This window comes from Camponotus vicinus, unplaced genomic scaffold, assembly GCF_025532165.1.
Source record: "Camponotus vicinus isolate PSW18456_S1 unplaced genomic scaffold, iyCamVici1.0 SCAF_6, whole genome shotgun sequence".
Classification (NCBI taxonomy): Eukaryota; Metazoa; Arthropoda; class Insecta; order Hymenoptera; family Formicidae; genus Camponotus; species Camponotus vicinus.
The window spans coordinates 7,920,183-7,934,565 of record NW_028141978.1 but is presented as its reverse complement, the minus strand read 5'-3'; the positions used below and the strand labels follow the sequence as shown (position 1 = coordinate 7,934,565).

The following is a 14,383-nucleotide window of genomic DNA, read 5'->3' as shown; positions in this document are numbered from 1 at the left end:
AAAGGAAAGTTTTAAATATGGAACAAGGAATACAAAGAAATACAAAGCTAAGTAAATATATACGTATTGACTTCTATCGATGAATAACATACTCCTGTGTTATATATATCAAGGCGATATCTACGTACATTGCCTGTTTCTGGTATGCCGTATCTGTAACATGATAGCGCCGTCAGTTTATAGTAGTCTCTTGAGGCTATAAGATCGCAGTTTGACTGTTTATGCCTTTGATATTAAACCTATAGTTGTGAGTTCAACAAATAGGGTAAGACATTAATTAAATATTCAACAAAATATTCCACTTCTACATTTCTTTTTCTTTGAATGTATGCATATGGAGTAAGAAAGTGTGGAATAACAATCAACTATTTTATTTCTTAAAAGAGACATTTCTACTTTTGATTGAATATATTTCTTTACTGCAAATACTATTTTTCATTCCTTGCATCTATGCTAGCTAACAATATATTTAGACATGTAACGGCATAATTTGACTTAAAATACAGAAAATGTAAAATACAGGCAACTTTTTTGACGTTATAAAGCATGTGTATGTTCTACCTTTCATTGTCTTTATTAAATTATCTCAAAAATATTTAATACTATTTATATTTTGTTTTGAAACAAAATTTTTTTAATAAATATTTAGAATATATATTCTGTAAAGTTAATAATAAATATTCTTTACAAAAAGTTATATAAATAGAATATGATAATTTAAATATATAACGAATAAAAATGAAGAATGTGCGATAGGTTAATATTTTATTTAAATAAATTTATTCCAAGACAAATGTTAACAAAGTTATTTTTAACATTTTTATGTTAAAAATTTGATTCGAATAATTATATCAATTTTGAATAAATTTAATATCGGTTTATTGTTCGTTTATTCTTCGTTCGATTTTAATACATCACTCTCTTAAGGTTGAAAGAAACAAACACACTTTGAAAGTAACATGTTAGTAAATATACAAAGTTCATCACGTACAGAAGTCAGTTGCCATAAAACGCAAAATATAAAAATATGTAAGAAGAAATCTTGAAAGTAATTGAATTTCAGAGAAATAAAAATTATGATTAATGTATTTTCCCCTTTTCAGAATTACCTAAAGTACGTTCTTCAATAAGCTTATATTTTTAAATTTTATCATATTTATACACACTTGTATTTAGCATTACGTTTATATATATTTCTTGTATATATGTTTCTAATAACGGAAATGATTTATATAGATACCTGAAAGAAATTTAACATGAGATTATTAAAACTATTATTGAGTAGTAGTATAATATATATTGCCACAATAGCAATGGAGGATCTTACCGATAAAGAATCGGATATCGTGCAGTGCAATGCATTAAATTACAATTTGCCTGACAATATATATCCATTGCATTATAATATAAAGTTAAATTTTACCCACAATAATTTAGTGGGTGAATATGTAATCACTATTTATATCATATATGCAACACAACATATAAGTTTTCATCTATCGAATTTAATAATAAAATCGATATCATTAATGAGTTGGGAATTAAAGCAAATTCCCAGTGGAAACATTCCTGAACTATTAAAAACAACAAAAGATTATGAAACCAATATTGTTATCTACCATTTCAATGCTACCATATTGCCAGGAATATACAATCTGCATATACGGTCCCATATTCCGATTAATATAGTAAGAGAGTCTTTCGGGATTCCTTACATAAACGAAAATGGAGATAAAGGGTAAGTAGAAGAATATATTAAAATATCAAAAGCAAATTGTGTATATTTTTGCATTTACGCTTATAATTGTCTAACATTAGTCATTATTTACATATCGTTAAAATGTGGCAGGTTGTTAATCATAACGGGTATCCCAACAAGAAAGCAGCAATTATTTCCGTTTTGGAACGAGCCAAAATTAGGAATTACTTTTGATATTTCCATAAAACATCATCGAAGTTATAAAGTTTTGTCGAATATGCCGATAGGAGAATCGTCTGAACTGTTGTACGATGAAATATGGACATATTTTAACAAAACTGTTGTGAATTCTATAGATAATATAGCATTTGTGTTGTTTGATTTTCATCGATTCAAAATGACTGATACCATTAGCATGTGGTGCAGACCGCAATCGATACCGTATATAAAATTTGCGTCATATATTATTAAAAGTATTACTATGTACTTGAGAAATTATTGGAATAATTCGAAGAGATTCCTTGAGTGGACTACTGTTTTATCTGAGAGCAAAGTGGATCACATCGCAATCCCGAATTTACAAGATGAAGTCAAACATATTTTGGGATTCGTCTTTCACAAGTAATATACACATATAATTAAAAATAGATATATATTATATAATAATTTAATAATAATTTAATAATAATTTAAATAAAAGTTTATATTAATATCTAAAATTTTTCATACATTCATACAGCACACATATTATAATGATTTTTAGAGAAACAGATATCATGTATAATGAAGAATTGGATACTATAGCACGCAAAATGATAATTGCACCCTTAGTAGTACGTAGGATGATACAAAAATATGTTGGTAATCTGTTCAATCCATTTTATTGGTTTCATGTATGGTTAAATGAAGGCTTTATTGTATTTTTCCAAGCATATATTATCCATGAGGTAATTTTATCTTTAATTCTATTTTTGAAAATGCAGTCAAAGTAATTAATAGTACAACAATGTATACAGAAAATTCTTGAATATTTGCGTAAATTTTTTTGGATATTCTTTCAATTGAAAAATATGCTAATTCGAAGGTAAAACTTTAGAAAAAGACATCAGACTCAAATCGTCTTGGCCTTGCCATATGTTGTCAAGGTCACTGTCTCGAGTAACATTCAAAAGATTTTAGTCGTCGCTCGTTGTTTATTAAAAAGTTACCCTATACTACTTCTGAGTCAGTGCGAGGTCTATGGTTCCTCGTTTCTCATGGAAAGTTGCAAACCTATGAACTGTACAATAATAGAGGTGGTGTGGGGGTAGACCTCGTTTCGCATGGAAAGTTGCAAATCCATGTGTAACCATACAATAATAGACCTCGTTTCGCGCTGACTCAGGGGTGGTGTGCGGTGGACCTCGCTTTACATAGAAAGTTAAAATAACCTTGACTTTCTTAGAAGTCAAATCAACATTGCTTAGGAATTCGTATAGTCGCATGTTGTATGTACGCTTTTGTTAATAACTTTTTAATAAGCAACGAGTGATGGCTAAAATCTTTCGAATGTTACTCAGGACAGTAACCTTGACAACATATGTCAAGGTCAAGACGATTCGACCCTGGTGTCTTTTTCTAAAGTTTTACCAAAACTAACATTATTAACAAAAATTTTAATTTTATAACAAATAGGAGTCAGACGCGAATAGGAGTGCGCCATACGCTTGGCCGAAACATGGTGTTAATAATTATTAGTAATAGATATTTGTAAGCAAAATGAGAAATATCGAGGTAGAAGTATAAAGTCTGAATAATTTAGTCGGGGGTAAGAGCGATCGTCCGGCAAGCGAAAAATTCGGGTTCGATTCTCGATCCAACTTCGCCCCGTCATTTTTCTCCCCGATGTTTCTTTAGAAGTGTAAAGAGGGATTTATGAAAAATCTCGGATTAAGACTTAATTGTACATTTGGTATATGGATCAAGAAAAATTTGTGCGCCATATACAATTAATCAATTTCATCGAAAAATTAATTTTGAAAAAATTATGATGTGTAACATACTATTATATATAACACTATACGCGTCTGGCTCTTCTTTGCTGTGAAATTTAAATTTGTGTTATTCATATTGTTATTTATATAAAACCTTTTAATCCTTAATTGTTAAAATTATTAAAGAGGAATTTCTAACCTAAAGTTATTAAACAAAAATCTTATAAATTTATTTTTTATGTAATTATAAGAACATTTACTTTTTTTAAACCATGACCATAGACGTATAATATATAGACCGCGCGTTCCCACTCTCTCCATTGTTTCAGCAACGTCAAATTTTAGAAAGAGAGAGCTTATTTTTATGATAGTTTCTTCTTTGTCTAACGACGCGTGATGGGGAAAAGAAATCGATCAGGACATATGTCAAATGTAATGGTCATATAAAATTTTTGCCCCACTCTTGTTATTGATAGACAGAGAAACTAATACCTCGAAAGCATGCTGTCTCCTTCTAAAATTTGTTCAACTTTTTAGCCAAACGCGAAGTCTATGTACATGACACACTTAAATATAAAAACACGCTTCGCTATAGTTTCAAACTTTATAATGTACAAAATAATATAAATTATGTTTAGCAGCGATTGATTATGATTTTTTATATGTGTCTTAACAGCTTCTTTTTCTCGATTAATTTTACTCGTATTCTACTTTTAGACTGTGCCAGATTTTCGGATGATGAATTTGTTTATCGTTCAAATTCAACATGAATTACTTGATCTCAATACTTACGTCAATTTAAGTTCTACAGAATATGAAAACGATACTGAAAATTATCTATACACTTTTCTTTCTCGTGTTAAAGGTATGTACATATATTGTATAAATAAACAAATAAGCTATAATTCAATATTATAAAGAAATCAACATCAGAAAGAAATCAGAAGAATATATTATAAACAAAGTTATTTGTAATTTGCAACTTATTTATTTACTATTTATTTATATTATTTACTTATTTATTATTATTTTATTATAATATTTTATTACAAATTAATTCTTGCTATGACAATAAGAAAATGATATCAAAAACTTAAGATCTTTCCTTATATTGTTTCCAATTATAACATGTTACAATTGCACATGTTACAATTGCAAAAAATATGAAAAGACATAAATATGATTTTGTACAATGATTTAATTTATTAAATTTAAATATATTTAATTATAAACAGATTCTTCCTAGACATATTCGAATAATTGTAATTACTGTACTTTAGAAGCTAGGCTTTATTTTTTGAGTATGTAAATAGTTCATTAATGTCAATATTATTAAATTATTTTATTGTGCGGTAATTCATCTCCATAAAGTTTACTTCTATTATAGTCTTCTTATCAGCATTTTGATTGAGAATATGTTCAATATCTTTCATAAAATATATATTTTTTTTTAAATACGTCTATGGGCATCATGGCACTTGTCATGATTATGCCTATAATGAACTAAATTGAATGCTATATCTACATAATAGAAGACTTTCTTTTTGGTCTCACATTTTTACATAAAGTTATAAATGATTGCACTGATTGTCTCGATAACTTAATGTTACTCAATTGGCATATTCTGAATGCATCTCAGCTGAGCTTGTTTTTTCATGGGTGTTTCATCGAAATGCCTGTATACAAGGTAGATATACGTCTATTAATAGTTTGTCAACAAAAGATATTCAGATAAGATTGATTTTTTTTATTCAAACGCTCATTCCCTTTAAGAAACAGCTGATTCGATATCTTAGTTAGAATATATAAACAAAATAATTAAAAATTATCGTACATTTTTTTATGTCTGTTTTCACTTTTTCTTATTTTTTTTTCTTCTTTAATTTTTAATCTTGTTATATATGTATTGTTTACCTCTCTTCTTTCTTATATCTTTTACTTTTTTATAATGTAATGCTATCACTATCACGACCAAAAAGAATTTCAGGTAAATAAAATTTATCAAATTTATCTAATCGTTTATACTTTCTATCTGTTATAATTATTATATTTTTTTGCTTGCTTTTCATTGTAATATACTTAATATTTTTTTAACTTTTCTTAGATAGATTTAAATACACAAACTTTGTTACTTAATTTTAATTTTAGATTTATTTATGTACCGAACTTGTAAGCAATGCACAATAGAAGCATTTTAAATATATTATAAATCATTTTTTTATTTGTATCATTATAGGCTCCATCATATGGCGCATGTTAGAACGAATATTGTCGTCTAGTATATTTTCCAAAGCTATCAACATATATTTGAACAATCAGTGAGTATAATATATTGTAATATAATAATATAAATACATCGTCGTAAAAAAGAAAACCGAAAAATATAATAAATTTGTTGCAATATGTTTCCTTTTTTATTGTTTAAAAGAGATACATATTTAAAGAGTCTCAGATTTACGCTGTTATTTTCATTTATGAATGTTTCTCGAGTGAATTTCAATTTGAGTTTTTCTTAAGAAGTAAAGTACAGTTTAATCATTTTTAAATTACAAACAATTACTGTGTAATGCAAATTATGTAATATTTCAAATGCAAATTATATAATATTTCAAAAACAAAGTAACATACAAACGTATGGATAGTATAAAATTACAATTAAAATTAAAATTAAAATTATGAAACCATTATTATTAATTATTTATTCAGTCAAGGAAAATTAGCTTTAATCATTAATAAAATTATAGATGTTATATAACAACAGAAAAAAAAAGAAAAAGAAAATATATATATATACTCGTCAACAAAATTATCGCATAGGTAATTTCATGTCAAATTTTCGCATAACTTCAAATAAATACAACGTCAAAAATGGTCGTAAAATTGAAAATTTTTTTTTATTCTTTAGCTTAAAGCCTTTATTTTAAAAATCATTTGTCAGATTTCGAATTTATCCTCCTCCTCCCTCTCGTCATATCCTTAAAAGTAAGGACGTGTTTCGTCTCCAAAAGAATTGCATAATTTGACGCATTCCACGCTGTGGAATAAATTTTTTTCGCAAATTTCATGATAATCATTGTAAAATATGGATTTTTATCTATGAATTTAAAAAAAATAAAGTTTGTACGATTTTTTTTCGAGAAATTACGACAAATCAAAGTTACGTATATATTTTTGTTCATTTACCGCAACATTAGCATTACCTGATGCGCATCACGAAGAGGTTGCTGGTCGGATTTGGCGCATCGTGTGTGTGTATGTGTGTCTGCGTGTGTGTGTTGGAGAAATGTGGAAATGTTCACATTTAAAAATGTGTATTGCCGCCTCATCTTCGGATAATCTCTTGCAAACGCTCACGCATATTATTGCTCTAATTATTGCCTGAGAAATTTCATTCCATATTTGATTTAGCGCTGTGATTATTTCCACATTTCCGTCCTCCAACACACGATGATTATCATAAAATTTGCGAAAAAAATTTATTCCATCTCGTGCGTCAAATTATGCAATATTTTGGAGACGAAACACGTCCTTACTTTTAAGTAGATGACGAGAGGAGGGGAAGGATAAATTCTAAATCTGACAAATGATTTTTAAAATAGAGGCTTTAAGCTTGAAAATGAAAAATAATTTTCAAATGCTACCATTTTTGACGGAGTTATACTTATTTGAAGTTATGCGAAAAGTTGACATGAAGTTACCTATGCAATAATTTTGTTGACGAGTGTATTACATATTAAATTATAATTTAAAATTAACAAATTTTTATATTTCTATGAGACTTACATTATAACATTAAAATGTGTAACTATAAATTACGCAAATTATGATTTTTTTTTAACGATGCTGATCAATTATACACAATGTTTAATATTATTGCCACAATGTTAAATTTTATAGACATGCTAAGCCTTTGGAAACAACTTCCGATAATTTATGGAATGTTATGCAAACTATCATAAATGAATTAGATTATAAGTATCAGTTTAATGTAAAGAGTATGGTACATTCGTGGGTTATGCAGAGATGTTTTCCCATATTGGAGGTGATGCGAAATTATTCTAATAATATTGTAACTATATCAGCACTGTTTCACAACAAGTTGGATGAGAAACAATATTATATACCTATTACTTATACTACGGAATCGAAGTCCAATTTTATCATAACTTGGTTAAATATTTGGTTAACACCATCGAATTCAAAAATTGAACTCTTTGTTGAGAAAGATCAATGGATCATTTTAAACTTACAACAAGCTGGTAAAAAATGAATGATAAACTTTTTTATTATCTATCACATTATATGTATAATTTCAACATTGTGATTATAGTCAAACCAATTTAGGTTCAAACAAAATTTCTAGTATTAAAGTTTTTCAAAATTATTGAATTATCATATGTGAGGTTTTAATTAAAAATAATGAAGAAACATATCAAATCTAACACACACACATATAAGAATAGAAAACAAAAACATCTTTAAATATAATAATACATTTAATATCGAAATATTTTTAACATTTTAAAATATGTTGAATTAATATATGTAATTTCAAAGTACCCAATAATCGATAAAAGCAATTTGTTTTATAATAGGATACTATCGCGTCAATTATGATACCGAGAATTGGCGAAAAATTGCGCGATACTTAAATTCTGAAGAATACAGAAATATACATGTTCTCAATCGAGCGCAAATTATCGATGACGCATTCTATTTTGCGATCGAGAAGAAACTTGAATTCTCCGTATTTTGGGAACTTGCTATTTATTTACGAAAAGAGCAAGATTATATAGCATGGTATCCTATGATCAAAGCATTTGAATTTATATCAAATATTATAGCATTCATTGAATTTTATCCTCATTTCAAGGTAAACACAAAATCAAGAAATTTTCTATTATGCCAAAAGACGCTTATGTTTTTAAATTTAATAATTACATTTTAAATTTTGAACTTTTCGAATTGCTAATTTACTGTAATATTAATATTGTAGAATTTATAATATAAATGGTATAATTTATATTTAATTTTAGAAAATTATAGAATACAGTTACAATTATTTTATTTATATTAATTTTCTTCCATTATAAAATATTTGCGATATTAAAAACTTTATAAAACATTTTATAGAAATTTATTTATATTTTCAATTTTATCACATTCTATACAACATATATATATCTATTTGTAAATATCTATTCTATGAAAAATGAAAATTTACAAATTTGAAATTTATAAAACCGATATTTTTGTGTGATATGCAACATTTAAAACATATTTGTGTGTGATATATAACATTGAAAAAAGAGGACCGATATAGCAAATTCATCGATCGGCACATCAATGTATACAGAGCAATATACGAGGTCTGTTAATAAAGTAATGAGACTTTTTTGAGATGAACTTTTATTTATAATTTAACTATAAATTAACTCTGTCTCTTTCAAAATAGTTCCCTTGGGAAACCACGCAGCGCCTGAGACGTTGTTTCCAGTCTTCATAGCAGTGCTGGAACTCAGAAACCCAAATGGCCTTCAGCTGGTCGGTTACAGCCGCTTTTAACTCGTCTGCGATCAATCTGACAGTTAACCGACGGTCAGACCGCACAAGATCTCGAATTCGTTCCACATTTTCGTCATTTCTCGACGTTGATGGCCTTCCAGACCGAGACTCATCTTCAACTGATTCCCGACCTTCGGAAAATGCCTTGAACCACTTGAACACCTGGTCTCTTGACAAAGCAGCATCACCGTAAGCCTGTTGGAGTTTTGCCAGAGTCTTAGTCGCGTTGTTGCCAAGTTTCAAACAGAATTTGATCGCACACCGTTGCTCGTAATTCCGCTCGCTCATTATAGTGACGCAGCAAAAAAAATCACTTTGCAAAAGAAGCTCTCACAATCCACCTGTTGACACGAGCGACTCGCCACTCACGCTGAAGCTACATAAGATGTTGAAGTGCGCCCACTGTGGCGCGGAGACGCGCAGTGTTACCAATTCGTGCGGTCTGGTACCAGTCTCATTACTTTATTTACAGACCTCATATACATGTTAATAATGCATGTATTTAGATGATATAAAATATGTAAACAATTATTCGAATAAATGATCGGTAAATTTGGAAATTGTAATGGTTCATGCCATAAAGTTTCATATACTTAATAAAATAAAATTATCTAGTAAAAATACATGTATTTGAACATACATTATATTCGTTTTTGTAAATAATATGAAAAAAATTAAATAAAAATATGCTTTTTTAGGAAGTGCGAAAGCCGCTTGAGTTAGAATGGAATCTGTTCAGAGAAGATAGCTATGATGATCATATTGAATGTTTAAAGCAAGAACTTGCAAAGTGGCAATGTCTTATGAATAATAACATATGCAAAATGACGGCATATGAACAATTGAAATGGAATCTGATAAATCCTATAAGAAACAAGTAATTCTTCTTATAATACTTGACTTTTTATAGAGGTATTTTTTATATGTGCATGTTTGAGAAATTTATTATTACTTACGTCAAAAATTATTTATGTAACACTAGAACAATTAGCACAATTTCGCTAGAATTTTTACTTCTTTTTTGGATTTTCTTCTATAGACTTTTGCCTGGATGGAAGAGATGGACATATTGTAATGGTTTGAGATGTCCAGATCGCTTTATATGGAATAGAACTTTTAATTTTTCCATGAAAGAGATTGATTACACAATTTTAGAATGTTTATCTTACAGCGAAAGTTTTCAAATCATATTCAATTATTTAGAGAAAAAATTACCAGCTAGTATTGAAACATTTAGGCATATTTTTATGACCAATCTATCTTATAATCAATCCAAATCGATAGAGCGAACTGAAGCCTTAATTGCTAACATTTTTCTTTCTACTCTTGCCAAAAATACTAAATATATGCTTAAAGACATATTAAATAATTTCAGAAAATTTACATATTATTACTGGTAATGATGTTTCATAATTGAAAATACATAGATACGAAAATTTATTGTACATATTAATTATTGAAATGTATTATTTTGTTCTTACAGGACAGTCAATGAGATGGCGGTATTAACTGTTATAATTAATAATGTGTATTCTGAGAAACAATTGGGCGAGGTAATTTTAATGAATCATAGTTTGATATATATTTGTTTGTTGTTTCAAAGTCGATGTTACACATATTTTTGCTGATTAGAAATGCTAAAATTGAATTTTGTGATAGTAAACTTATTATGTTCGAAATATAGTCCGATGTTGTGCATACGACAAATTTGCTCATTTTGAGCAATGGTTGAAACATTTTTTAAAATAAAACAAAACAATAATTTTAAAATAAAAATATAACAAAACATTTCTATTTCACTTCCTCTGCCATTCAATCAGTGTATAGGAAAATAGGCCCCATAAGTCGAGGCCCCACTAGCCCACAGCTCGTGCAGCAGGATTACTGCTACACACGTACCAATAGCGTTCGATGGGTTGTCTTCATCAAGGCGCTAGACTAAAAGTATCACTTTTTATTTGCTATCACAATGAAACTATAAATTTGCGAACATAAGTTTATTATCAAAAAGTATTCAATATTAGCTACCTACTATAGAAGTTTGTAACAGAATAAAACACACAATTTGTATGTTATATATTTTATACACAATCTTCTATATACCTTGTTCCATAATTCTATCAATGGAATTCTATCTCTGTTTGTATGATACTATGACAATTACAAAATCATTTATTCATGACACTTGTTAAAATTTTTTTTAGATAAAAAAATTCATCAGAAATGAGATTGAAAGATCCCGATATCCCTTTGAAACTCTTCATGTTATTGACCACAAGATAGAAATACGCCGGTCGGAGATCAAAAGACAGACAGAATTTCTTCAATCTTTGTTTACCAAGTAAAAATATAAAGATCTATAGTATGTCGAACTGTTTAGAAACCAAGAAAAATGTAGCATAATCGTTTTGGATAAGATATATGAATTGATGTAATTAATCATTATTTTCATATAATTGTTAATAATTCTTTAATTGTTTTTAATTATATTTTAAGTAATTTTTACATATATTAGCTTTTTTGTAATTTAATATTTGTATATAGTTAATTATATTTATATAATATTTATTGTAAATACATATATGTATATATAATGTATATACATATATATTTATATATATATACACATGTACATATATATATATTTATAACATTAATTAATTATATTAAACTATTTTATTTAATATTAAAATTCAGTATTAACTAAATTTAGCAAATATGTGTATTAAACTTAAAATATATAGAAATATTTTATATATTGAAATATCAAACTTAATATTTTTATTCGTTATTATATAATATTTACCATTAATTTGTAATTTAATCCAAGAGTAAGAAGTAGATAAATAATTACACTTTATAATCTTTGTAAATGATGTTCTTCTTAATCTATGCTTATATAATACGAAAGTATTTAGCCCTATATAGGAAGCTCAATTAAATATGTTATTAATACTGCATCTATCGTGTATTTTTCAATAATCGACCAAAGCAGTAACACTTATCCGAATTCAAAGTTGTGTGTGGTTAATTCATTATAAATATTGATGATCTATTGATGATTTGTTTCCTGCTCTTTAAATCTATAAATTTTAATCTTCAATTAAAATGGACCAAATTGAAAGACGACAAATATTCCTCACATCTTTGAAATAAAGAAGTTATCAACAAAGAATGGAGAAATGTAAATTAAGATTCTTTTAATTTTTCTTCCTTGCTGAAGGAACACTGCCAAGAAGTACAACATCAAAATAAACAGCCATTTTGTTGACCCGTTTATTGCTCATGAAATTAAAATAAGAAATAACATAGAATACAATCAATTTTTCATAATCATTGCAAGCAATTAATTTTTATCATATATTAAATAAGAATGCTCATTATCTTGTTTTTGTAATCCGTTTATCATTTGTATTCGCCATAATAAAGAAATATATAATCAGATGGTTTTATAATTCGCAATTGAACATTCCGGAATTAAAGAAATACTATTATAGACATCGCGCCTCGGAGTATCATAGCGAGAGAAATGTTGTTTTTCGAATTGATGGATATGTCAATGTATGGGACAAATATTTCAACCATAACATTAATATTCCAATTGTCGCTCATTTTTCCAACATGCAAAAGAACATTAATATATGAACTCAACAATATTTCCGGTAATTTTATTTTTGAATGGTCTTAGATGTATACATGTAGAGTCGGATAAATTTAAATGTTCGGAAACTTTATTCGATGATATCGTCTGTTTTGTTTTACGATATTTTATATTTGTCAGTTTTTTTATGATGCATTCTTCGCTCTTTTAGTAGAAGCTAACATGTGTAAACATTCTCAATATTAATATAATTTTTGTTATTCTCTTCTCATATAATCGATAGGTGATCTCATAATATTGGTATAAATTTATCGATGTTCACAAAGCTATTTTGAAATTTCATAGTACATATTTCAGAGCCATAGCTGAATAGAAAAATAGCAGCAGTAAGCGCTTAGAAATGAAAAAAATATTATACATATTTATTAAAAATTCGTAACTAAATTTTATTGCGTCATAAAGTGAAATTCTTTATCAAATGTTATCGAGCATTTTCAGCATTTCAACATCTTATATTAAACCATCCTACAATTTTTGCGTACTGGAATAAACGATATAAAGAAATTTAATTACTGTCAATATTGTTTTCTATGTATTAATATAAAAAAAATTCTCTATTTATTGCTTTGTCGTTTCACTGTAAAAAATAAACCATTAAGAAATTCGAAAAATTAAATAAACATATTTTTTAAGCAAGGGAATATTTATACTATTATTTGCAATCATTTTATTACTTAGTTGTTCTGAGTTAAAAGCAGAAAATGTGCAATTAAAATTTATTGAAAATTTTACTGACATGTAAATCATTCCGTCAATGTCATGATTAACTGTATATTGCTTTATATTATAACGACTAATTGATTTGTAATCGAAATTTTATAAATCTATCTTGTGGCTACTATGCATGACGATGCATGATGAAAGCTATCCCTAATTTCTATAATTAATAATTTAGAATCAATTCTATGTGAAAAAGTGGATTTTCAGCCTCTATAGCGATTAAATGATCGAATATATTAATTTGCGTACAAATTAATGCCAAATAGGAAATATAGTGTAAAATATTTTAATGACAACTCTTACGATATGGACAACTCTTTTTTTATTTATTGTACATTGCTAGACTTTGTATTAATTCTGGAATTTTCTAAAAACGATAAAGATATAAAGTAAAATGAATATTTCTATCTTATATATCGAATGTACACGCGATTTCTCAATTAATTTTATCTTGCAAACGTACCAGAAAAATGGTTGTTACAAATAAAAACTTTAAATATGAAAACGGAATACAAGGAATGTATACAAAAAGGCAGCATATAAAAACAAATATATACATATTATTATATACATATAATTTTTATCGATAAGTAAAATATTTTTATGTTATATACATATATAATCAAGGTGTGTGTAAAATATTTACAAGACGCGCGCGCGCGCGCACACACACACACACACACACACACACACACACACACACACACACAATGTATCTTGTATATTTACTCTCAGGTATGCCGACAGTGTCGTCAGTTTATAACA

At 27.4% G+C, this 14,383-nt stretch overlaps 1 protein-coding gene across 1 annotated transcript; it reads left to right on the top strand.

Moving 5' to 3' along the window:
* The first annotated feature begins 959 nt into the window (after positions 1 to 959).
* Positions 960 to 11,650, top strand: LOC145973194 (aminopeptidase N-like). Its single transcript, XM_083102429.1, has 12 exons — positions 960 to 995; positions 1,248 to 1,738; positions 1,850 to 2,320; positions 2,463 to 2,646; positions 4,390 to 4,537; positions 5,909 to 5,990; positions 7,570 to 7,931; positions 8,268 to 8,545; positions 9,936 to 10,114; positions 10,277 to 10,633; positions 10,721 to 10,790; positions 11,442 to 11,650. The coding sequence occupies exons 1-12, from the start codon at positions 960 to 962 to the stop codon at positions 11,580 to 11,582; spliced, it is 2,799 nt and encodes a 932-aa protein (XP_082958555.1). The 3' UTR covers positions 11,583 to 11,650.
* Positions 11,651 to 14,383: the final 2,733 nt, after the last annotated feature.